Consider the following 27,873-nt stretch of genomic DNA (forward strand, 5'->3'; position numbering starts at 1 on the left):
AACTAGTCTCCTAATGCAACTTTGCTTGTCAATCTTCCAGAAAGCGTACGGAGGAAATCTTCTAGAAACCGTCGCTGAGTGGACCTTCTAGAAACTGCCACGTCAGACCGCGTCATGCCCAGAGTCGTGCCCATGTCTCTAGCCGTGACCAAATAATAAAAAAATACAGAATGCTCCCGTTTTGTCACTAATTCTGAAAAGTAAGGATCTGTACTAAAACAAACATAACACGACCAATTTAGCAATAATAAATCCTCAAAACCGAAGAAATAACGAGCAAAGATTAACGTTTATGAACACTCATCAGCTTTACTTTAACTTGAAAATCCCTCCAATCTCTGTTGAGACGATACTCACTCACTACTATATTACTTGTTCGGTTGTGTATACTTGTACAATTTTACGTGACAAAGCATAGTACATTACACATGCATTCGAAAGGCCACAAATGAGTCACGTAACATGCTAGGTTTTTATTTTATATAAATTTAGATATTTAATAAAAAGATTTGATTCGAAATTTTTTCAACCTACTAAACCCAAAAAAAAAGTCTAACCACCCGGAAAACCATGTAATATAAGGTAAGGGTAGTTTACCCTAGTCGCCAAGTTTACTTTTTTAAGTTGGAAACTCTTGTATTTTAGTTAGATTCCCACTCCTGATTATTTTTAATTTTTTACGGTCGATTTAGTATTGATTTTGAAAAAAAATTTGAAAATTATTATAGAAAAATATTTTTTTTAAATGTAATTTAAAATTTAACTATTTAGATTATTGTTAATTGATTTTGAAAAGATAAAATGTCCTTTTTAGATATTATGTTATAAATTAAAATTAAATAATTCAATATAAAAATATAATTTCATCCTCGAAGTGACTTTTCACACCAAAAGTTAGAAATTTAAACTTTTGAGGTTATATTAAAAATTATTTTTTTAATCATAATTTTTTTTGAATTAATCATTAGTATATTATCTATTAATTAACACATTTTTCCTCATTCACAAACGTCAGGGTTTAAACTCTTAACCTTACTTAAAAAATCTAGTGTCTCATCCCACTAGTCCAACTAATTGTTAATTTTTTAACTATAATTTTAAATCAATTTTTAGTGTTTAACATTTATCTATTGATTAATACAGTTTTCCTCATTCACAAACGTCAGGGTTTAAACACTTGACCTTACTTAAAAAATCTAGTATCTCTTCCTACTATACCAACTAATTGTTAATTTTTTAACTATAATTTTAAATCAATTTTTTAGTGTTTAACGTTATTTATAGGGTGGAAAATCATTTTTCCAATAAACATCTCCATTAACTCTTCTTATAGAAAGATATCCTTGGTTAGTTAGTTTTTTTTAATAAATCTGAGAATTCATTAGATGCAATAGCATCAAGAATTACATCATTTTTTACACATTTCAGTTCATCATAAAAAAATCATACAATATTGGCTCTTGGCGGATCCCATTGAGCAAGAGTATGCGGAATCCGATTCGCCTTGCGGTTGACGTATCGAACTTTGATGTTAGGTGCCTCGACCACAGAAGAAACGTGCCTCGTCGAGCAACAATTCAATAACCGAGATGTATTCATGATGATTTTTCAATCGATTCATAATTGAGATAGCATCCCCTTCAATTATCCCTTGTTCCAAATCGTTCTCAATTGTCATGAGGATGCCTTCCTTGAAGGCAATTGCCTCAGTCGATCTGCCGTATGTGCATTATCCAGTCTTCGTGCCATTCTGCCAACCACCATCCTAATGATCGCAGGCCACAAGACCAATGGCCGTGGCACGGATGCTAGCGATGAAGGCACCGTCAACGTTGATTTTGATCTTATTTTTCGTCGGCTTGCTCCACTTTTTGTTCCGATTCCAGCTTGCCATTGAGGGTGCAATAGTCGTGATACCCAATGCCTCTTTGTAATAATTTCTTAGCATTAAAGTTTTGTTAACCACCTCATAATCCCTCTGCAACTCTTTATCACGAGTCCATTTGTTTCGGCAATTCCAAATGTTCCAAAGAAGCCCCACGAACTGAGCAAAACCTTCTCTATCCAGACTCGTTGCAGTGTCTTCAAACCATTCCTTGCAGGTTGAGGTCCTTGAGTTAATGATTGCTTGGCCTAAACCAGAGAGCATCAGAAAATCTTGTGCCAGCTGGTAGTACCTAAGAGCATGTACCACCGTTTCGACCCCTTGCTGGCACATTGGACACAAACTATTGCCAATTCCAGCGATCGCTAATTTAGCCCAATAGGCCGTGCTTCTTGGCAGACCCTCCACCCAAAGATTTTAATTTTCGAGAGTGTGAATCTTTAGAAAGGATCTCCAAATCGTTGAGCGATCGCGTCCTGTTCCAGAAGCCATGTAAAGCCAATTGTACCCGGACTTTGTTGAGTAACAGCTCGTGTTATGATACTCCCAAATGAGATGGTCCCTTTCAATAGGGGAGATCTCAGTTTTAAGAATAGCTGCAGCGTCTTGAACTTGGAAAGTTCATTTGACCTTGTAACTATCCCATCTCAGAACGTTTTGGATCGTGAATTTTTTGCACAAAAGGAGCTGCTCTTCGTTATCAACATAGTTGCAAGAGACATGAACTTGTTTCAATCCTCCCCATCGGTCAAAGTGTACCCGAGTATTGCTATTATATCCGACTCTCCAGAAGAAACCGTCCTGTAGTGCCTCCTTAGATTGATAGATAATAGACCAAGCGAAAGAAGCCATGTTCCCTAGCTTGGCATCTATAAAAGAGTCGGTCGGGTGAAGATTTTGAATAAAAGGGATCTCGGTTTATGCAAAAACCACCACACTCGTTTCCCAAGCAAAGCAATTTCGAAGAGTTTGAGGTCTCGAAACCCCATACCACCATCTCTTTTAATTCTACAAACTTTATTCCAAGCAACTAGCGCCGAACCCCTTACTACACTAAGTGAAAATTTATATTAGGTTATTTCAAATGATCAGTGATTTCATTTGAAAGCACAAACTCCAAACATCCATGAGTTCTTTATGAAAGAATTTCAGTAATATCGAATCGTAAGAGAAAGATTTAACCAAAAAAGGGAGAAATAAAAAGGTTGTATTTTTATTATTAATTATGCCACATGGTAAACTTTGTGAAAGAGCTTTTTAGTCCAAAATTCCGTTTGAAATGTAGAAACATTCCCAAATAATTTATTTTTAACTAAAAAATTACGTTTGAAAAATTATTATTGACTCAAAACAAGAAGCTAAAAAAACAATACTTTTACATTAAAAAAACTTGTTTGAAAAAACATTCTCAATCAAAGCGTAATCTTTCTTAATTCAATTTTGTTCTTCATGCTTAAACCAAACATGTAGGTCTTAATAGAAGTAGGCCTATAAATGAATTGAATATTCAGTGAACTGTTCGCGAACCGTTTGACAGGAAGTTCGTTTTATTTATTAAACGAATGAATATAAACAAGATTTTTTGTTCGTTTAATTAAATGAACAAACAAGAACAAAATACTCGTTCATTCATTTACGTTCGTGTACGATAATCCATTCGTTTATATTCGTTCGTTTATGTTCATTAATCCATTCTTTATGTTATTCTCGTTTGTTCAATTAAAGTTAAACAAATGAGCATAAGCATGCTCTTATTCGAATTTGTTCAGTTCGTTTACATGCTCAAATAGAAGCGAAAAGAAAAACTTCTAACGGAAGGGAGGACTCACAACCAACATAGAGACTATTAGAACAAAAGATGATTAACTAAGTTCAGTTAGCTGCATTTACATTATATTATTATATATTATATTATATTATATTACATTTTGAAACGGGAGACTTTTCCAAATGATATATAAACACCAACTTACACTAACAAACAACAGCAAGCACAATGGTTTTGTCTATAACATTACAACTCATTAGTGCAGGGAACACCAATCCATAAGAGAGTCCGTTGGGGCCTATCCAGAAATCTAGCTTGCCAAGCCGGCTCATCGTTTTCATGAATAAAACCACTTTTCAAGTACAGATTCTTCGCAGGCTTGTTGTCGACGGCAACGTGTACGTATAGATCGGTTATGCCTGAAATAGTACAACAAACAGCATTTAAATATCTCATATTTCGAATAAGTTCTGCGCACACACGTGTGTATATACCTACCGATGAGCTGAATGCTCTAGTGCAAGTCTATAAAACATTGTCCCTTACTAATACACAAGACAACATGGTTTGCATCATATTTAGAAAATGTTTGTAGCATTACTACATGAATCCTTTATTTGAAGAAAATGCATGCTACTGCTCTAGTCTAGCATACATCTCCATAGAAGCCAAAACAGTCACAAACTATATCATTGCTTCCTTTCAGTTTCCTCAGAAGAACTATGATAAACATAAATAATATGTAGAATATTATTCAGAGAGACCCTTAATTTTCTTTTTCTCATCGACAAAAGAGGTCAGACAAGGCATAGTCCTAAAGAGAATACCTTACAGACAGTCGACCCATTTATATATAGGTAAACTACACGTTTAGTACTGAACTATTACTTTTATTCCATATTGGTACCAAAACTTTATTTTTTTTTTCAAAACCATGTCTAACGTTTAGTTTAGGTTCAATTTGGTAACCCGTCATTCAAAAATTAACAGAACTGCTGACATGACATTTTTTTTATTTTTTATTTCAATGACGATGTGACATTACCTTATGGTAAGACGTCAACATCAACGTTAAGATTTTAACGGTGGGTACCAAAATGAAACCTAAACTAAACTTTAGGTGTGGTTTTGAAAAAAATAAAGCTTTGGTACCAAAACGGAACAAATGTAAAAGTTTAGGCAACGTGTAGTTTACCCTTTATATATTTAACGGGCTAAATCTCTAAATGACTGCACCAAATAGCCCAACCTGGTGCTGCATTTAGCTTCTACCATCCGATGCAAAAATTCATAATTTCGATTTTCAGTTAGCAACAAACTGTCCAGGACTATTGTTTTATTAAAATGGGATGATTATGAAAGGGCAGAACATCATAAAAGATGAATGCATTTGTTACCCCTTTCTTCGGCAACTCTCTTTGATTTAGTGACAATGTCATAACCTAAGCCATTTCTGTGCAGTTCCCTAGCTACACATACGTTGCTCAGGTATGCTCTTCCATATTCAGCATCAATCCCCTGTCAAACAAGGCTCAAAATAGAGATCAATTTATACTAAAGCAATCATTTCGATGCTAGAACCTATATATCAAATATTTTAGCATGATAAACTTGATCCATGTTATTTCTAATATATATTATGAACAAAGTCCCTAGAACTAATAGGTTGTTATGATTGGGTAATTTTCATTTCCATTTAGTTTAAGCGGATTGATGATTCTATATTAACAAACATCCATTAGTGATTCTCGGCCTACATTACTCGGTCTTTGCGGCGAATGTTGAAAAATAGTATGTGTCTAAATGAGTTAGTTCAATTTTTCTATGTTTTTTTTTTGATAAGTAAATTATATTTCATCCAAAGAAACAGCTTAGCTGCTACAAACAACCTGTCTCAAACTAGATCAGGTCCCAATTTGTGTACAAGTATCTATTGCCATCATCTACTCTGTATACTCATGCTATACATTTTGGTTTTCACCGCCTCCTTAATTCTATTTACAATTACCTCACTAGTGCTTGAAAGGCCTCGGAACTGCCTGTGGTTATGTTCTTCCCAAATATGATAAAGGAACCCGGTCCAAGCAAGCTTAAGGATCCGACTGCGAAGGGTTTTGCCCTTCAAGTTCTCGATCAACCAATTAAGGCACTGATCCCAGCTGAAAGCCACATAACGAATCCCACACAGCCGTAGAACAGCACTCCAAACATCCTTAGAATAAGGGCAGTCTACAAATAGGTGATCACATGATTCCCTGCCAGAACCACATACCATACACACATCATCAATATCCAAGCCAAAACGAACAAGCCTGTCCTTAGTTGGCAGCCTATCGAGGGTAACCATCCACGCAATAAGAGAAAATTTAGGAATATGAGAAGAGAACCAAATAATATTGTGCCAGCTCACCTTCTCTCTGCTTATTCGAATACTATCCCATATCCATTTACCATTGATTTGGCTCAAAACAGTACTAGGAACAAATAATCTCCTCGAATCGTCTCGAAGCCTCAATAGCTTGCTTAAAATCCAGCTGTAGTGAGGCTTACTAACAACCTCCCAGTAGCTTTCTGATTTGAAACAGTAAGCCTTTATCCAAGCTATCCACAATGAACCTGCATTAGCTAGGATATTCCTAATTAGCATCAGGCAGCATGATTTACTCCATAGAGCAAGGTCCTTGAGTCCCAGTCCACCCTCAAACTTCAAGGAGCAGATCTGACTCCAGCCTACTCGGGCTCCTCTAGCCGGGGTGTCACACCCTTTCCAGAAAAAACGCATGCAAAGTCTCTCCACTTCCTTAATAATCCCTTTAGGAATGATAATCTGCCTACACCAAAAATTAAAGATGCTGAAGAGAACAGATTTGACTAACTGCAATCTTCCTCCAAAACTAAATTTTTTGCTGGACCATTGCCTCAATTTGTCCTTAATTCTTTCCAGCAGAGCAGTGCAGTCTTTACCAGTGAGCTTGCGGGTAACTAGGGGAACCCCTAGGTACCTAACAGGGAGCTGAGCCATTCTAAACCCAGTGGCTAACCGGATCTAATCGAGAGTAGTTTGACTCAAGCCACAAGCAAAGAACTCAGTTTTCGAAACATTTAACTTAAGTCTTGAAAGTTCATAAAACTTTTCTAGAGTACTTTGAACACCAAGCACAGACTCGAGGGACCCATGACAAAAAACTAGAAGATCATCCGCAAAGCAAAGATGGGTTAGTTGAATTCGTTTGCATTTTGGGTGAAACCGAAAGATTCCCTTCATGGCTGCAGCATTGAAAAGAGATGACAAAACATTTATCACCATGACAAATAGGTAGGGTGATAAGGGATCACCCTGCATAACCCCTTTTGCACCCTTAAAAAACCCCACCAAGCTGCCATTCAGTGAAACAGATACATGGGTGTAGTAATGCATGTTCTAATCCAATTGCAGAATTTATCAGGAAGTCCCATGGCTCCAAGAACAGACAGCAAAAATTCCCAATTGACAGAGTCAAAAGCCTTCTGGAGATCTATTTTGATAGCACATCTAGGAGATAAACTCTTCCTAGAATAACCCTTAACCACTTCCTGTGCTAATAGTGTTATCCACTATATTCCTACCCTTAACAAAAGTTGTCTGATTGAGGGAAATCATTCCAGGGAAGTATGGGATAAGTCTATTAACAAGAATCCTGGTTATAGTTTTGTATACCACTGAACAGTAAGATATGGGTCTAAAATCTTTAGCCAAGCAAGCATTTAAAGACTTAGGAATCAACACCAAAGCTGTAGAATTAAAAGCAGGCAGCAAGCAAGAAGTATGAAAAAAGTGTCTCATAGTAGAAATAAAGTCATTACCAACAATTTCCCATGTAGCCTTAAAGAAACCAGATGTAAAACCATCTGGACCAGGGCTTTTATCCTTCCCCTGTCTGAATAAGGTCTTCTTAATCTCCAAATCACTCACCTCCTTGGTAAGAACAGAATCTGCTCCCTCAGGTAGAGAATACCCCAATAAATCCTTCAAAATCTCAGTAGAGCAACCCTTGACCAAAGGATCAGTTGAGCCAATAAGATTCATGAAAATAATCACTAACTCAGCAGCCATTCCTTCAAAGGAATCATGTCTCAGCCCATCCTCACCCACGACAATCCTGATAGTATTTCTTTTCTTATTGGCCTGAGTCCTTTGATGAAAAAACCTGGTATTTAAATCACCCTCTTAGCCAGTGTGCTTTTGCCTTTTGTTTGTAAAAATCAGATTCTGCTAGCTCTAAATCCATTAATTCAGCATGAATCCTCTTCTCATCACCAATCCTCCTCTGATCATGGTTAGCCAGATTAAAAATCTGAATCTGTTCTAATTCAGCCCTTTTGTTGCTAACCCTGCCAGAGATATCAGAAAAATATTCCTTATTGAAATTCTTTAGGATAGGTTTGAGCCTCCTCAACTTTAGGAACAGGCAATTCATGGCATTATCCCCACGAGAACCCTGCCAAGAATCTCTAACAGTAGCCAAGAATAGCTAATGGCCAGCCCAGCAATTAAAAAATTTAAAAGGCCGAGGCCTCTTGGTCAAACCTCTTTTATGAGTCCACAATAACCCGAGACAATGATCTGAAACGCCCTGAGCAGAAAATTCAGCAAAAGATTCTGGGTGATCAAACAACCACTGATTATTTACTAAGATCCTGTCCAATTTACGCGCTAAATACGAATCTTCTTGTTTATTGGACCATGTGAATAATGGACCAAGAAACGGATGATCCATAAGATCAAGACTCTCCAAGCAGTCTTGAAATTCTTTCATGTCTGGGGTGCAATGAATACCCATTACATCAAAGTCAAAGCTCTCCTCTGCTTTGGCTATGATGTTGAAGTCCCCCCAAGGATCCAAGAAGAGGAACCAATATCATTTCCAACAGAGTTTAAATGGTCCCAAAGTCCTCTTCTTGCAACTCCACTATTGTTACCATAGATCGCAGTTATAAATGTCGTTTACCCATCAACTGTCCCCCAAAAAGTAATAGCTTGATCATGTTTTCTCAGTATAGAAAACAACAAGTGCTTCCTCCAAAAAATCCACAGTCGACCCCCATCAACTAAGTCATAATTTTCAGCAAAATGCCAGTCAGCAGACATAGCAGAGCATAAACTGTCAGCATTGTCCCTCTTAATACGAGACTCCATCAAACAAATAACATCCACACCATATTTATCTAATCTTCTAAACACTTTCAGCTGTTTAAGGGAGTTGTTAAACCCCTAACATTCCAAAATCCTATTATCATTAAGAAGGGATGGATTACACAGCACCACCAGCACCCAAATTCACCATAGCACTCTTGGCTTTCTCAAAATGGTCTTTCTTTTTTGACTTTATTTCATTAAGCAACACAGCCACCCCCAAGGAAGCAACTCTAGTTTTTCTAGGAACTTCAGCCACACCTTCAGCTTTGCTTGAAGAGCCAACAATTTTTTTTTTGATAGGAATAGTAGGCCTCACTAAAAACCCCCTTCATGATTAACGAAACTTGAAAATAGTTCCTTAATCAGCGGAAGGAGGAAAAGAGTGCCCTAGGAATTCATTAATCTTAAAACATTACAAAGTAATACAAAGTCTAATCTCCCTCCAGAGATAAAAAGCCAAAAGAAACAGCCCTTAACAGAACATAATTCTCAACCAATACCCGCCTTAGCTAGAACATCCGCCTCTATATTGGCTGTTCTACTAACCCATCTAATAAGACCTTCATAAACACTAAGCTTTTGAATAATTTCCTTAACAACTTGAACATAAACGACAGGACAAGAACCAACATCCTTGACCCAACCAATTGCCACCTTACTATCACTCTCGATAATCAATCTCTCTTTAAATCTGTGGCGAATAGATTCATAATAATATAACCCCTTTAGGATAGCTTTCAATTCCATCAAAGTTGGAGGTCCTGGACCAGCAGGGTCTTTGAAGGAGCCAAGAATCGAACCAGAAATATCTTTCAGAACACCACCTAAACCACTCCTCTTCCAATCACTAGAAGTAGCCGCATCCACATTAAGTTTAATAAAACCCTTTGGAGGAGGGGACCAAGGAACCTTAGTTGAAATCCGATTAGTATGAGACGAGCAAGAATCCACTAAGGACGGGTCGGCAATAAGAGCATCCTTGGAAATAGAAATCTGAGTTTCCCTAGCTAGAAACCATGAAGCAAGCCTGCACCTTGCTAGAAAGAATATTTCTGCTCGATCAAATTTCCCTCCTTCAAACACTATATAATTCCTAGTTTTCCATATTGTCCATAAGACCACTCCAGGGATAAATGACCACATCAGAGAGTTGGCCTTTAAGTTAGTCCATGCTACTAGGAATTTTTTTGCATCTTCATGAAAAACAGACTGAAAATTCCAATAACCCATGAATTTAGTCCATATTGGTCAAACAACCGAACAGGAAAAAAATAGATGAGATGAAGACTCTTCTTCTAGATTACAAAAAGGACACATAGAATCATTTATGCCCTGAACACCTCTCTTAACCAGAGCTGTCTTCACTGCCAGCTTCTTTAAGATAACTTGCCAAAGAAAAGTCTCCACTCTTGGAGGCAGCAGGCCCCTCCAAACAATAGATTTCCAAAAATTAACTTCCTCCAAATCGGAAATACCCGAGTAATATAGATTGGCACATGATTTAACATTGAAAACCCCTTCTCCATTCCCCTTCCACAACAGTCCATCAACAGCATCCGCAGAAACAGAAAAATCTGAAATAACAGCCATCAAGTTTGACCATTGTTCAAATTCCCAGTCATTCAACTCCCTTCTCAACTGGACGTTCCAAAACCAGCCCCCAGAACTGTACTCCCCAAACTGAAATAATCTTCCAGTTTTGTTCACTGCAATAGAGAATAGTCTAGGGAACATGACCATCAAAGGATGATCCAATGCCCAATTGTCTTGTCAAAACCAAATATTCCTCCCATTGCCAATTTTATAGCTATAATTGCTTCTGATACTACAGCCCATCGAATCAGCTTTAAAATGATTATTCACCAAAGATCTCCATATCCAAGAAAATTTAGGAGAAACCTTACTGTCAAACTACATCAATGAAGAATCCATTTTGTATTTAATGCAAATCATTTCCCTCCAAATCGCCTTCCTCTCAATAGCAAACCTCCAAGCCCACTTTTCCAATAGAGCCCTATTCATCGTATTTATAATAGGAACTCCCAAGCCTCCTTCAATTTTTGGTTTACAAACGCTGGTCCAGCTTACCCAATGGATTTTCTTCCTCCCACCTCCACCCCATAAAAAATTTGACATAATAGAGTTTAGGGTCTTGTATACTGAAGCTGGAACCTTAAACAATGACAAATAGTATATAGGAAGTGAACATAGGACTGATTTAATCAAAACCAACCTGCCCGCCAGTGACAAAGAAGAGCCTTTCCAGCCTGCTAACCTCTTATTGAAACTTTGAACCACTGGATCCCACAGAATGTTAGAGTTCCTGTGTGGACCAAGAGGGAGTCCCAAATATTCTGAGGGAAAAGAACCCACTGAACATCCAATCGTAGCTGCCCAATCCTTAATTTCCTCTTCCCTTAAATTCACCCCAAACAATTTGCACTTCTTCAAGTTCAACTGAAGTCCAGAAATAATCTCAAACACTCAAAGCACCCTCTTCACATTCAAGATCTGTTTTTTCGACGCACCACAGAAAATTATAAGGTCGTCAGCAAATTGTAGATGTGTTAAATTAAAATTCTTCTCATTTCTAATCATCAAACTCGAAAAGAGACCCCTGAAACAGCCTTAAGTATCAATAAATTCAAGAGTTCCCCAACTATATTAAACAACAACGGAGACAAAGAACAGCCTTGACGAAGACCCTTAGCCATTGAGGTTTCCTCGGTTGGAACCCCATTCACCAAGACTGAAACAGTTGCTGAAGTGATGCACTTCGAAATCCACCCTATCCATCTAGAACCAAAGCCCATTTCCTTTATAATTCTGAACAAAATAGGCCAGTCAAGAGTATCATATGCCTTCTTGAAATCAGCTTTAAAAACACATCCTTTAAACCATTCTTCTTCCAAAAGTCAATCCCTTCATTGGCTATAAGGGAACAATCCAAGATTTGTCGACCGGGAATAAAAGCGAATTGACATGGACTGATCAAATCTGAAATGCAGCTCCTAAGTCTCCTTGACAGACATTTAGAGAGGATCTTGTACAAACCACCAACTAAGCTAATAGGTCTAAAATCGTCCAAACCACCAATGTTTGAAATTTTCGGAATAAGAGTGATGAAAGTGTGATTTATTCCATGTTCCCATTCCTTCCCCAAGTAAAAATTCTTAAAGAAGATCATAATATCTTCCTTAAGGACCTGCCAAAACCTCTTGAAAAAACCCATATTAAAGCCATCAGGACCCGGAGCTTTGTTACTTCCACAAGACTTCAACACATCCCAAACTTCCTCCTCTGAAAATTCCTGCTCTAAGAACTGATTCTGCTCCAAAGAAATTCTGGAAAAATTCAGGTTTAATTCATCAATTTCTAGAGTAGATCGATTATTGTAGATCTTAAAAAAATAATCCTTCACAATGTCCTTAATTGCAAATGGGTCTTCAACTGTTTCTCCTCTAAAATTAAGTGTCACCAGTGCATTCCTCTTCTTCCTAACCGTAGCACAGGTATGGAAGTATTTAGTGTTGCGATCCCCGTCTTCAATCCATTTAGATCTCGAATACTGAAACCAAATCTGCTCTTGGATCTTGTGCAGCTTCCACAACTCTGCTCTACAATTATTCAACTCATTTAATACCTCACTATCGACAGCACCCTGCTTTTGTTGAATATCAGCCTCTATCTTCGAAATTTTCTTCTCTAACTCAGAAATCAAGTCTCCTGGATACTTATCTCTGTTTCCAGACCACTTTTTTATTGCATGTTTGGCACTCCTTAAAAGACTAAAAGCACCTGCCTTCTTCTGACTTTTCTTAGAACTCTGAATAGAAGAAATAACCATATCCTCAAAACCCTCCTCATCCATCAAATAGTTAAACATTCTAAACGGTTTTTGACCCCAGTCCACTCCTTTATTCACAAGAATTATGGCATTGTGATCTGACAATGATCTTGGTAGAAGAGACTACAAAATGTCCGAAAATAACTCTAGAAATTGACTGTCAACCAAAAAACGATCTAATCTTACAAACGTGGGATTCTCTTGGTTATTACACCAAGTGAACCTTCCCCCATTCATAGGAAGATCAATTAAGCCCGTATGAAGAATGAAGTCATTAAAGATCTCCATTGAGCTCCTACTTTGACCTCTACCCATCTTCTCATCTTCTTGTAAAGAGACATTGAAGTCCCCTCCCACACAAACGGGAAAATTCTGTCCACTAAGAAAACTGCTTAATTCTTCAAAAAAAACCAGCTCTCTTCCTCCATTGCTGGACCGTATACATTGATGAAACCACAACTGAAGTTTTTATTCCGAAATTTACCAAAGGTAGCTATAAATCTCCTACTAATAAATTGACTCTCTAACTCAAAGATATTGTTATCCCAACAACACAACAGGCCCCCCGCTGATCCAACTGAAGGAGATTCCAAAACTCCTTTAAGCTTATTAATCTCACTTCTCCTAAAGAAAGACCTCTTAAATTTTTCAGTCTTAGTTTCTTGCAACCAAAGGAAAGTAGGATTTAAGCTAGTAACTAAATTCTGAACAGCCCTCTTTTTTTCATTTTTCCCCAAACCCCTAACATTCCATGAACATATTACTAACTTTGACATCTTCATAAAGGGAAAAAGGTACAAACAAAAACCTCAATCAACCAAACCTTGATTAATCCCAATCAAGCCTTTCTCTAGAGCTATGATTTTTTCCAAAAATGCTTCTTTCCCTTCCTTAAAAGATACTCCCAAAAGCTTACTAACCTCCCAAGTTTCTACAGCTTCTTTCAATAAACTCGAGAAAGCTGAGGAGGATGCTATATCAATGCTCACCTGGTCAAGGGCTTCTCGAAACAGGATCCTTCTAGCTCTCCTCTTCCTTCTAATTAACAAACCAGATTTGGGTCTTAAGCATTCACCTTTTGAAAAGTAACCTTCAATCTCCCGCTCTGCGGTCCCATCCCCAAGACCATTAACAAAGCTAGGAAGAAGACTCCCATCAGCAATGAGCTCTGCTGAAAAACAAATCTGTTTTGCAGTGCTGGAATCCACATCCAACTTCCTCTGCCCAACCTTGGTGCCATCTATTTCATTCGTAAAGTTCAACAAATCTCCATACCAATATCTTCTTTCCCTCGACCTGCTATAGACCCTTTTGCAACTGCTCAAACTTCTAGTTTCCAGCACCTCACTCTCAGATGAGACCTTTCTTCTAGAATGGTGTAACTGTCTCCCCCTTGAGATGTTTCCTAAATTAGTTGTAACAGGTTCAAACAACCTTAAATTTTCTTCTTCAGCCTCTATTTCTGCATTAACCAACTTCTCTGTAATTGGGCTCGTCTCCAATACTCTAAACGTTTTCCTGTTTTTTCCTGCTAAATTAAGGTTCTCCACAAAATCCACACACTTATTAACTGTATATGTTGGCCCAGAAATGAAACCCGAAAAATCTTTTGACCCAGACTGCCTAGAGTCTTCAGAATGGGCCTGAGATCCATCAGCCGAATAATGTTGACTTCTAATCCCCAAACCTGCAAACTCACCAACTTTTAAACTCCCAACCTTTTGACTTTCTGGCAGACTACAATTAGTACCTTTCCTATCTAAGGAAAGCCTTGCTAGTTGTCTATTCTCACTAACTCCTCCAGAACCACTGAACACACCCTGATCAATCCAATTGTCCACTGACAGACGATTTTTCCTTGCTGCACATGCCTCACCTTCCCCATGATCTGACAACAACCTGTCTACATCCTCCTCAGACCTAATTTCTTCAGAAAATGCCTCATCGGAATCCTCCACCGGAAAATTACTGAAAAACGAACTTGAATACTCACTTGCTGATCCAATCTTAATACTTACTTTGAATGATATTCCATAAGATCCAAGAGTGATCATCTCTGGAACATCAAAGGGGCTTTCCACCCTCAATAAAATTCTTGGCATTGTAAGGTCTTCTCTTTTCCTTGTACTCTCATGAATACCTACCACTTTGCCCTATCTACCAGCCATCTTCTCGAAGAAAGATTCATTCCAGCATAACAAAGGAACCCCTATTAATTCTGCCATGCAAAAGGCCGTGGGAACTCCGACCTCATTCAGTAAAGGTTCCACTCGTTCAAACCACTGTTTTAAAACCTCTTCCTTTTTGCTCCACAAATCCAGCATCTCCTCAAGGGAATTAAGAACTAAAACGCAAGAGTTCCAAACATAACCCCATCTAGCAATTTGAACATCATAGCCTTCCTTAAATAAGGCATTCCAAATGAACTCAACTTGAAACGAGTATTTGATAATCCCTGTTAACGACCTCTTCACCCAATTGGCACTTTCTGATGGAATATGCATCTCCATAATATTTTCCTTGACATTCCTCCTTTGGATATCCTCAGACAATAGTTCTTTGTACCCTCTTGTAATCCCATTTGACATCAGAACATCCCTATAAGTTCTATCATCCCTTCTACTTCTGATAATATTTTCTCTTTCTCTTGATTTCGAAGAATCTGCATTAATCTGACCAGAAGCCTCGTTTGAAGAAGTATGCACCACCCTTGACCTTGAACGATCATCCTTAAATCTGGCAGGACTAACTAAGATCTTCCTTCCATCAATCACAACCCCGTTTAACTCTTCAACAACCCTCCTTAAATCTTCCTCCCTCTTAAAATAAACAAAAGCAAAGGTGGAAAATCTGTACTTAGGATTTCTAATTTGATTGGGAATGAAAACTCTCATAACCGGACCATGGACTAAGAATAATTCCCTAAGCGTATGACGAGAAACCCTCCTACTCAGATTGTCGATAAACGCCGACCAACACTCATCGAGAACTGACTTTTTTTTAAAATTCTCTCTCTCTACGTTTTTCTCTCTCACTCATTTTTTTTCTTTAAGAGCCAACAATTTCCTTCTTCCTCCCTTTTGTCTTCCTCTTTAAAGAGTCTTGAAGTGAAGGAAGATCCCCATGGTGGTCCTGTGAGGGATCATTATCATGAGCATTCTCAGGCATATGAGGTTCTAATTCATTTTGGAGAACAATTTCAGCTGAAGAAGGAAGCTTAGCAGGGTCCTCCATCTCCACGTTTACCCCACAGCCCTCCTACAAGTTTTTAACTAATAACTCAATTGCAGTACCAACCTGCAGATCCATGTTTTGCACCATTTCAGTAGTCTTGTGAACATTGACCGAATGAGGCTCAGAGCTATTGATCACTACTTCAGAAATATTGGAATTTTCATGTAACACCTCAGAAGCAGATGCAATAATTTCCCAAAGAAATCATATCCTTTTTCCTCCAAACCTGAATCTCCTTAGACTTCTGCAAAGACAGTTTTAGCCATAGTACATGACTAAACATGGTGACCAAAAGAGTTACATTCTGTACAGCTTTTAGGCAACCAGGGCACGGATACTTTAATAAGCACAGATGACCCATCTTTTAAGACTACATGAATAGAATCAGGTATAATACTCCCAGCTTCTATCTCCACGCAGACCTTTGCAAATTCAAGCCTCTGCTTAGAAGTTGTTATGGTGTCCATATACAGAGGCCTACCAATGGCACTAGTTATGTAGTTTAAACCCTTTTGAGAGTAAAGCTCTAATGGAACCCTATAGAGTACACCCAGATTAGCATGCAAGTTAGATTGAAGCTCAATTTCTGCGATCCAGGTAACCATTTCCTCAAAACTAATGGCTTATACTGGACGTGCAAAGGACCATTATCCAGTACCCATTCCTTCAACTCACAATCAAGGAATGAAAAAACAAAGAGATTAGGGCCGGCTAAACTAACCTTCACTTGCGAGGAATTGCCCCAAATCGTCTCGATGATACGCTGCATAGATCCAAAACTTGGAGCAGGACCGAGAAATTGACCAATCAAAGCGTTGTTCCAATCCGCAATTCCTTCATCAATCACCTCAGGCGGAGGAATTACAGTGGCCACACCGTCTCGAAGCTCCGGAGGAAAGAAATCGAGGGATTGCTCTTTCGAACCCACGAATAGCTTCTTCCAATCAAGACTCGTAGACCCCGAATCCATGCGAAAAACAAGATTAACGAAAACAGAAAAACAAGAAGAAGCAAAAACAAGCGAAAAACAGCAACGAGGGAGGAGAAATCCTGTTCTCATTTCATACTATTTTAATTAGCTAAATTGTTGTGGAACAAGTTAATCAGTATACAGTATACAATACCCTTACCTCAATCATAAACAAGTATGTTCCAGTTTTGAAGAACAATAAAGAAGACTTAACACCTAAAACTATATGGATACCTGAATAAGCACACACGTAACATGAGAAAAATCTTGAGATAAATGAATACCTCTGGTTTCTTTCCAGCTATTTCTTCTGGAAGCCAAAGACATTGGTTAAGATCAAGGGTTCCAACAACTACTCTATCCTCTCCATTGGAAGTAAACTACAAAAGAAAAGGGTGAAGAATGAGCCAAAAGGAGAAGTAAAAGATGAAGCAAACAAATATCAAGAAGGCATAAGTTTGTCTAGAACTGCAGCTCAGGTTATATTTGAAAAGGTGGCAGAACTTTGATACTGGAGATTTACAACTGAAGAGAACACATAAGAGATTAACACTCTCGCTACTTCAAAATCGTAACATCAAACAGAGAAGATTTTCTTTTACCTCACGTAAATCATTAAAGAACTGAATTGCACTCAAAGATCCTATAAAAAGATAAAATTAACCACGAAAGTATATCCAGAAAGTTATCTGCAAGTTCTCTAATATGGTAACCTGGGGTCTCTCAGCTATCCAGCATTATGTGAACTAGTTAAAGAAGAAAGTTACTACCAAAAGAAGATTTGAATATCCTGAACTTGTCCGTTATTTAACTCATTCAAGTCCCAATCTTGAGAGGTAATCTTCTTCCATTCTTTTTCCCAATTAACCCTTTCATATTGCAGAAATACCATTTAAACCATCAGAAAAAGAGAACTATCCTTTTCTGCATGGTTCTTGTATTTTCTTGGCCAGTAGCTGTCCAGTAACAAACAGACACCCATGAAATACACCCTGACTCAAAATTTGAGTTTAAAGACATTTCTCTGTTCATCAAATTTTTTTCAACATCATTATTACATAGATTCTCCTAGAGGAATCTATAGCACATCAGATCTCGATAAAATCTCTAATCAATAAAAATAATAGCATTGACAATTGACATGCCAACATGACATTTAAAATTCGAAGCATTGTAATTAGCAAAAACCAAAAAAGAAGGCAAACAAACCTTACATGAAGCACATAAATCATTAGCAGAGCTTGACAATTGCGACAAAGGAAGCGTAGCATTTATGCAAGATACTCTCTAAAGCCTTCCCTCTTCCCAGCAACTATTTCCTTTAGCGCCACAAATTCAAGTTCAGCCAAGTACCTTTTATGATCCTAATACTTGAAAAGGACTAAATACCGTAAGTATCATAATAAGAAGATAATAGGTAGAAACATTACAATCCTTGAGGAAACATTTTGATTTCTAGTTCGTTTTCCTTGTAGTTAAAACAATGCTGCACTAATAGGGTATAATACTAGTTCTTACAATACTACACATTTCGACATAGTACATAGCAGGGATGGACACAGAATTCTATGTCAGGGGTGCGAACTTAGGAAGTTATATTAAAAATTCAGGGAATACAAAATTATAAAATTTCAGGGACACAGAATCAGATCATCCATATAAAGTGCAAAGAAAGTGCCTAAACTATGTAAGAATTTGAAATTTACAAGGGTGCCACTAAACCCAACACCCCTCTCTGTCCATCCCGGTACAGAACCCGTTTAATCTCTAGGCTGCTAGAAGATGCCTATGATTGCAGTCCTGGACATTTAATTCTTCACATGCATAGTTCGGAAATTTATTTCTTATACGATAAGCAGGGACTTAAATTGTGTTTGCAGACGCATTTTCAGTTGTTTTGATCGCAAACATAACGGGTGCTATTGCAGGTATCACCGTCATACAATAACGATTTTAGATGACACCAAAACCACTGTATAACAGCCGCTATTCCAATAGTGGACCACTATTTAAATCTCTGATAAGATTAACCACGGTTCTTACAAGTGATTTTGATGATTTTACAAATTTCCCCAAACAAACACCTTTCATAGGAAGTAAAATCACGGAGACTCAGGTGAAAGTCCCTAAGGATTTTTTTCAGATGAAACTCTAAGCCTATGCAATTTCAACTTCGGAGGACCCTATCACAAATCAGAAAGGCATTGACAAAAAAAAAACTCTGTATTTCGGCTATTAAATTAGATAACATGAAACTCCCTTTTCACAACCATCAAAATCGACAATCCTTTAAAGCTTCAACAACTTGTTAAAAGCCCTAAACAAAACGCTGCCAAATTGTTAATAAACCAATTAAAACTCCTGCGTTGACCCAAACAAAAGCACCCCACAAATTCTTAACCAAAAGAAAGAAAGAAGGTCTCACTTGGATGCCAAAGGAGGAAGACTGGAAGCCATTGAATGAGCGAACGCGGAGGCAAGCAGCAGCCCAAAGCTGGTCCTCCTCCACCGCTTCAGCAACAGCGAGCGAAGACCTGTCAATAGGAATGGACTGTTGATGATTGTGAGTGGTGGTGGCAGCCGCGACCGGCAGGAAAAGGATAGGGCGACCGGTGGTAGCGACGGCAGGGGACTGGTGGCTGGAAGAGAATGAAGGGGAGAAGCTATGTGGAGAAGAAGATGAAGGCGGAGGTAATGAGAGGAGTGTCATCTTTGAAATAAGAAATGTGGTTGCAATGGGATTAATGGAAAGCTAAATTTGGAGTGATAAAAGAATAAAAAAAAAAGCTGAAATGGATAATGGAATGTGTATGTAAGAATTTGAAGTAGTCAAGCCTTCTTCTTTCACAATCTTTTTGCATGACTGGCTCCTGCTTTTCCAACTCATATGGAAATTTCGGAGGATACGATACCCCATATCCTCACCACTTGCTAATCTGTCAGGCACAAACCCAAACCTTTAGCCCATTTCTTATTCAGCTGCCATCCTAGAATCGTCAGCTACTTTCTAGTCAAGTTTCAGTATCTCCGTTCATTTTAGGGTCCATTTGATAAAGTTTTCTAAAAATATTTTTATCTAGAAATTATATTTTGACTATAAAATTAATGTTAAATACATAAAAAAAAAATTGACGTAGGAATAGGGGTTTCAAATCAACTGTAAAAGTTAGAATTTTTATTTTTTTTCATTTTTAATTTTGTGTTTGAAAGTAAATTATAATTTTACCCTTATAATTTTATTAATGAATGGGTTACACCCAATTATGTATTTTATGCTAATAATCTAACACTAACATTCTTTAAAAATAATTTATTACTTTTAATAATTTATTTTAATTATTTAAAAATAAATATAATTTATAATTTATATATTAAAACAATAATAGTGAGTTATATAAAATATATTTTTATTTATATTTTTCACATTTTTGTTATAGTTTAAATTGATGTAATTCATATAATAATAATTTTTATAATTTCTTATAGTTTAAATTGATATGATTTATATATAAATGTAAATATAATTTAAATGCATTAAAAAAATATAATGTGTACAATGGATATTTTATCTTTTCACTCATTTTTTAACAACGATCTCAAACAATTAAATTTTAAAATGTATTTTTGAAAACATTTTTAAAAGTTTATTTTTATAATACTTTTAAAAGTCACTTCTAAAACACTATACCAAACTGGCCTTTAGTTGATATAGCTTCTTGTGTTAATACTTAACAATTGATATGTCATCATATATCACCAACTAATGCATCCACACAAATTCCGAATAAAAGCTTGAATATCCAATTTTAATATAATTCTTCAACAATAGTTATTATCTATTATAATTTATTTCTTGAATTTGGTTGATATAATAAATGGATTATTATGATTGTAAAAGATTCATCCCTTTTAACTTGAACGAAAAATCGTAAATTAGAATATTATTGATCGGTTACGTGATCTTTTGTCTCCGTAATAAGGTAGAAGGATAAGTGAAACAGAAAAAAGTTTCATATCTTTCTTTTAATTGGAGAGGAACCTTTAGTGTTTGCTGGATACATATCTTCCCTCCTCTTCTTCACTATATTCAGTTATTTGTATGTTTTCGGTTCAACCTCTTCAAACACCGGTGACAGAATTCTTCTATTGTACAGCTTGAGAGAATTTTGAAATTATATGTAATTAAATAACGAATGTTTTTATATTAAATTTGTATATCCTAATTTATGGTTGCCTCGACTCAAATCCTGATGAAGTCCTTGTAGAAATAGTCCGGCAGCTGACAACATGGAATGACTACAACCCATAATCAAGTTTGTTAGATGGCTGTAATTGATGACCTTAAAGGAAGATCAAGCTGCCTTCAAAAGAAAAGCACCAAAATTTGTTAGATATAGGGCTGGTGCACAGGCCATTGAATTTCTAGAATTCAATAATTTGTTGAGGTGAATAAAGTAGGTACGTCGATCATTAATGATTCATCCCTTTTGATTTAAGTAAAAAATCATAATTATATGATCGTTAATCAGTAATAAAAAGACGTAGAAAAAACATGATAGAAAAGGTCCACAAAGAAATATCACGAGGTCTTCTTCACTCCTCTTGTAGGGATTTATACATCAACCCTTTTTATATATTGGTGTAAGAACTAGAATCAATATTATCAAGATATATACTAATAAAATACATACATACAGTCCTCAATCAATAGATTTGATCCTTACAAATCTTTTATTTACCCAGAATATTGATTTGATCTTTACAAATCTCTTAAGTTTACCGAGTCTTATCAAGATTTTTGACCAATCGAAGATTTTCTATTATGAGAATATTTCTCTAGACAGAATCTTAATAAATATGTGGGAGACACGTATTTACGGAAAAATATATTTCTGGAGATATAATATAATTAATGATAATTTATATTAATAAAGAAATATTTGTGGCTTAAACGTGTAAGGCCCTATTTAAGACCATGGATTGGAGTTAACTAAAACTAAACATAGAGCTGGTGGAGATTCCAACTGCCTCCCACAAGGGGCGAAGGCAACACATTTTATATAGTTACCAGCATACCTAAACATGTTTTAACACATAATTTGAGCTTCTCTTTGTCTATCTTTTTCATTTTCTAAAGTACAAAGCCAGTTTTTTTAATACATTTGATTCTTGTCGGTGTGAATTTGGCCAAGTCATAGACAATGATGCTTTGCACGATACTGTTTGGTGGCCTACTTTTAGTCAAGGATGTAAATGAAACGAGCTTAAACGAATTAGAGGTGACAAATGGGTTATTCAGATCGGATTTAGTTTGGGTTATTTTAATTTAGACTTAATTCGAGTTAGGTTCGGGTTGAGTCGGGTCATTCCGAGTTTCGATTTTATTCGGGTCGATTTGGGTATCATGTTGGTTCAGGTATCAGGTTGGTTCAATATCAAATCAATTGATTTCTGGTCGGATCAATATTCGGTCAGTTATTTTCGTTTTTGGTCAACTTTATATATTCAGGACAATTCAAGTTAAGTTGGATATAAGTCAAATCAAGTATATGTAGAATTATTGATATATTTTTTGCAAAAAATGTGTATTTTTTAATTTTATCATTTATGTTCAATTTCTTTCAAATTCAATTATCATTTACGGATTATAATTTAATTCAAACTCGACCTATAAGATATGTTAGAGTTTGTGATATTTTTATTGATTCAGACTGAAACATTTATGATACAAACTATTTGATTAAAAAACTAAAATTTTAATTATAAATTTTATTATCTATTAAAATTTTAAATTAGATACTTAACATTTAATTATAAATATTATTTTTGAATAAATTTTATTCTAAATATATTTATGAATGTTATTATATTATTATATCATTGATAATATTTTAATTTAAATTATAAAAGAAAAATATCTTTATATTATAAAAATGGGTTATTTGTGTAGTATTAAATAAGTTATTTTATATTAAATTTAAATAACTACATTTTTTTCATATACAAAAGATGAAATTCCTTGTAGTGAGTTTTGGAAAGTTACTTTAGTAGTTCCAAAGTAAAATATAATAATCCATTTCAACTATGGTTTAACCTAAAAAAAATTTCTATATAATAGTTTAACTTGCCTAATGATTTTATTAATAAGAGATGTGATTAGTATATAAGAATAATTTAGGATAAAATTGAAATATTAAAAAAGTTTAGGGACCAATTTAGGATGAAGATCATAGCTTGGGGATGAAAATGAAATATTTAAAAGTTTGAGAACTAATTTAGAATAATAGTCATAGTTTAAGGATGAAATCAAAATGTTTAAAAGCTTAGGGACTAATTTGAAATGAGGGTGATAGATTGTGGACATATGATGCAATTAAATCATTAATATTCATAATTTGATATAAATAAATTGAAAGCTTAATAAGTTATTTAGTATTTTTATACGTTTTAACTCAATCATCGATTTAAAATCGGGTCAATGTTCGGTTTAGATAAATTAAATTTGAGTTATTTTTTGTTCAGGTTATTTTCAGTTTGATTGCTTTCGGTTCAGATTACTTTTGGTTTGGTTAAACTTCAGGTCGATTTCAGTTCAATACCGTTTTTTTTGGGTTTCGGATCAAATTTAGGTCATCATGTTTTATTTTGGGTCTCAGTTCGGGTAAATCAATTCAGGTAATCAGGTCCTGGTCAACTTTTTCAGGTCTACAACGAATAAGGCTATGTTTGTGTTCGTTTGTTTAATTTTATAAGTGCTCATGTTCGTTTCGTAGTCGTTTAAATTATAAATATCATGTTTTGTGTTCGTTTATTTATTATTTGCGAACATGTTCGTTTATTTATTATTTGCGAACATGTTCCTTTATTTGTTCATGAACATGTTCGTTTAGTGTTTATTTATATATTAAATGTTTAATTTTATTATTTCATTTGCCAGCTAAATAAAAATGATAAAACTATGCCACTAGTGTTTAAACTCCTTAAAATTCATAGTTTAAAATTTAACTTTTATCATGTATTCAATTTAGTCCATATCTTCACCGATATTTAAATGTAAAAAAACAAAAGAAAAAGGAGAACTAGGTAAACGAGCTTGTTCATAAACATAAATGAAAGAGCTAATAAACGAGCTCATAAATGAACCGAACAAACATTTATTCATGTTTGTTCGTTTATTAAATGAACATAAAAAAATTCGTTCATGTTTGTATATTTTTAACAAACGAACATGAACAAACGTTATACGAACGATTCATTGAACGCTCTGCTCATTTACACCCTACTTTTAGCCCCCTAATATGTCTATGAAGGAATAAACATTTTTAAATCTATTTTATTTATGAGTTATTTGCACCGTACATCCCAAAATTATAATCTTTCTTTTAAATTGATTTTTAATTTTTTTTAACATTCTAATTTCATCTTCAAAATATGATTTTCATTTTAAATTGGTCCTTAAAACTTTTAACGTTTCAATTTCATTTCTAAGACCCTCATTCTAAAACTATCAGTATCAATATATGTTAATCATGTTCCTTGTTAATAAAATTATTAACTGACATGTAAAAATTAATGTGTATTATGTAATAATATGATGTGATATAAACAATAATTAAATGTTGTATCGTGTCTATCAAAATCATTATTTAGAATACAATTGAAAGGTTCTTTGATTTTTAATTTTTGTTTTTGCATTTTGTTTATAATTTTTCTACGTTTCAAAGTTGAATAATTATTTTATTTAAACCCAACATTAATTATAATTTATACCACATCATAATATTACATAATACACATCAATGTTTACATGACAACTAATAATTTTTTATAATTGTTTTATTAATAGGGAACATGGTTAATATATTGACAGTTTATAGATGAAATTACAAAGTTTAAAATTCGAGGATCAAATTAAAATAAGGATTATAATTTGAGAATGAAAATGTGTTATTTAAAAGTTTGAGGACTAAAATATAATTAATTTTTTTATCTATTATATTATATTGTATTTTATATTAATTAGTTATATATTGTATTATTAACAACTTTTGGTAATGATTTTAGAATGATTAGATTGTAATATATGTTGTTGCATCCACGTTTATAATTCTGGGCAGTTCAAGCTACCTGCCATCCTATCGCCGCATGTTTAAAATTCATTTGGATTGCGATTGAAGTAACTAGGGTTGTTCATTCGGTTAATTCGTTGGCCGAACCGATCGAACTATCATTAATCGAATTAATCAAACTTTTTTTTCTTTAACCGTTAATCGAACCGAACTTTTTTTTTTAAAAATATTAACCGAACCGAATATATTTCGGTTAATTCGGTTATTTTTCGAATTAACCGATTTTTTTAAAATTTTCTAATTTATATAAAAATTAAATATTTTATAATTCAAAAAACCGTTATAATTAATTTAAAATATATAATTATAAAATAAAAATTTTATATAATTTTTTAATTAATTAATATTGATTTAGATTTAAAAGTTATTGGACCTTAAATTATTAATTGGGTTTTAAATGGTTTGGGCTGAACCCATATGTTATATATTATATATTTAATATTTTTTAATTCAGAAAAATAGTTTACAATTAATTTAAATAATATATAATTATAAAATAAAAATTTTATATAAATTTTTTAATTAATTAATATTGATTTAGGTTTAAAAGTTATTGGATCTTAAATTATTAATTGAGTTTTAAATGGTTTGGGCTGAGCCCATATGTTATATATAATATATTTAAAATTTAAAATTTTATTTCGATTAATTCGGTTAATTAACCGATTTCGAACCGAATTAACCGTTAACCGAATATCTAAAAAACTTTAATCGTTCCCTGATCGAACTAAAACGGTGGCCGACCGAATTAACCGAATTAATTCGATTCAGTCGGTTAATTCGATTAAAACCGAATTTTGAACACCCTTATAAGGAACCATCATAGCGTCAGACCTTCAAATGTTTACGGAAGGATTCCCATGATCTTTGTTGCACCCCTCCTATTTTCGAAACATCATTTTGAAGAAGCTATCTTCTTCTTACCAAATAGTTAACATTATGACTTCCCTGAAGCGTACCAAAGAAAGACTATTCTCCTTTTACATAATTAAGCCCTATATAATTGTGCCTTTTCTAAAAAAAGCATGTTTAATAGGAATTACAATACTATCATTTATGAACTCCAAAACTTCCATTTTATTCTTCTTTTGATGTGGGATTAATATTCCTCGCCATAATACCATGTACACAAAAAATAAATATGAAAGAAAAGGTTGTTTCTCTTCTCCTGAGGTTTCTCCTTATGAAAGCCAATATAGAAAACCTCTAGAGATTAATCATGCTGACAAGTGGCCACACCAATAGGATTGAACCACAAATCATTGATAAAAACATCTCTATTTTTATTGGGTAAATCAAAAGTAAATCGTCACCCTACATGTGATGCAGTGAGCATAGACCAAGCTACAACCAAATGAATCAGTCACCCATACAAAAAACTAAAATATGCAAACGAAAAGTGAAATAAACTAGCACAAGAAAAACAGACTACTTTGGAGCGTGGGTTATCGCTAGGATGTAAAATCAGGTAATTATTCAGGTTTAGTTGGATTCTGTTAGGTCAGATAAAATCAGATACAGGTCGTGTCAGGTTAATTTGATGGTTCGACTCAGATAAGATCGGATTCAGGTCAAAACAATTCGGGTCATTTTCAGGTTGATTTGACATCTGAATCAGTTTGAATTCAAGTCAGATTAATATCAGTTCGAATCCATGTCAGTTCAGGTCAAAACGGTTCAAGTCTGGAGCAGTTAAATATCAGGTTAATTCAGGTACGGATGTACCTCAGTCGAATCTCGTTCAGATCGGGTCAAATCATTGACAAACAAAATTCAAGTCGGATCTTACCGGATACAAATTGACTTTAGGTCGGGTCATTTTTTTTTATTTTTTGATTAATTATTTTTTGTCTTTCATGAACGTTGAATTGTGATTTGTAATTGTATATGATTTAGAGTAAATTAAAAAAATATAACTAATTATGGATCAATTTTGATAAAAATACAATTTTAAGGATTAAATTGAATAAACATGAAATTACAAACAAAAATTTAAATAAATTAAACAACACGTATTGGTGAGGGACTAAATGAAAATAATTTTAAAATGTAAAGTTAAAATTAATATAAAATGGACTAGATTGTATCCATTTAAAAAGTTATGGACCAATTACAAAATATAAATAAGTAATAAGTATGGGCATTGCGATTCACTCGTTGCGATTTTCATTTCGCATTGCGATTCTCTCGTTACGATAGTCATTTTCGCGTTGCGATAGTCTGTTTTGCATTCAACATAATGCATATTGAAATCAACAAATCAACTATTACATTTCAATCAATTAAACAAGCACAAATAATAATTATGTACACATCAATTAAACAAATCAACATTTACAAATCATCTTTTACAAATCAATTAAACAATCAAAAAATAATAATGAATTATTTCCTCATCAATTATTGAATCAACTTTTGCACCCATACATCCATTTCACGCAGCTCACTTCAGGATTAACCTGCAGAAACCAAACATTGAATCAACAACACTTTCTACACATCTAAAACCTACAAACAACAAATTATTGAATTCTAGCTACTTAACCAAATATTTTTAAACCAAAAAGAGTATATATGTTTAACAACACTTGCATTTGACTTACAAATTGTTTATGGACACTTTCATAACGCGGATGCAGGTAGCCAGCGTCTCGCATATATCGCTCTAGCCATAAAATGCCGAAACCACAAGCCTACTGCACCTCTATCTCTATCGGTGGGAGGTAGAAACTGTGTACATCCTGTCGTCAAACGCTCCAAGCACATGCAACGAGAGGACCACAATCCCCTCTGGCTTCCTTCGTTTGTTGTGGCGGTCTCGTCTCTGATAACTGTAACATTGAACTTCTTTGGCTTCTTGTTTC

The 27,873-nt window shown here is 34.8% G+C and overlaps 1 protein-coding gene and 1 pseudogene across 1 annotated transcript; both read right to left on the reverse strand.

Moving 5' to 3' along the window:
* Positions 1-3,806: 3,806 nt before the first annotated feature.
* LOC120196972 lies at positions 3,807-19,734 on the reverse strand (annotated as a pseudogene).
* LOC120196981 lies at positions 5,641-17,146 on the reverse strand. The gene is made up of 2 exons (XM_039198647.1): positions 16,632-17,146; positions 5,641-5,908 (listed from the first exon to the last, which is right to left on the reverse strand). Exons 1-2 carry the CDS (start codon positions 16,968-16,970, stop codon positions 5,897-5,899), a joined length of 351 nt encoding a protein of 116 aa, XP_039054578.1. The 5' UTR covers positions 16,971-17,146; the 3' UTR covers positions 5,641-5,896.
* Positions 19,735-27,873: the final 8,139 nt, after the last annotated feature.

This window comes from Hibiscus syriacus, unplaced genomic scaffold (assembly GCF_006381635.1).
Source record: "Hibiscus syriacus cultivar Baekdansim isolate YM2019G1 unplaced genomic scaffold, ASM638163v2 tig00004775_pilon, whole genome shotgun sequence".
Lineage (NCBI taxonomy): Eukaryota > Viridiplantae > Streptophyta > Magnoliopsida > Malvales > Malvaceae > Hibiscus > Hibiscus syriacus.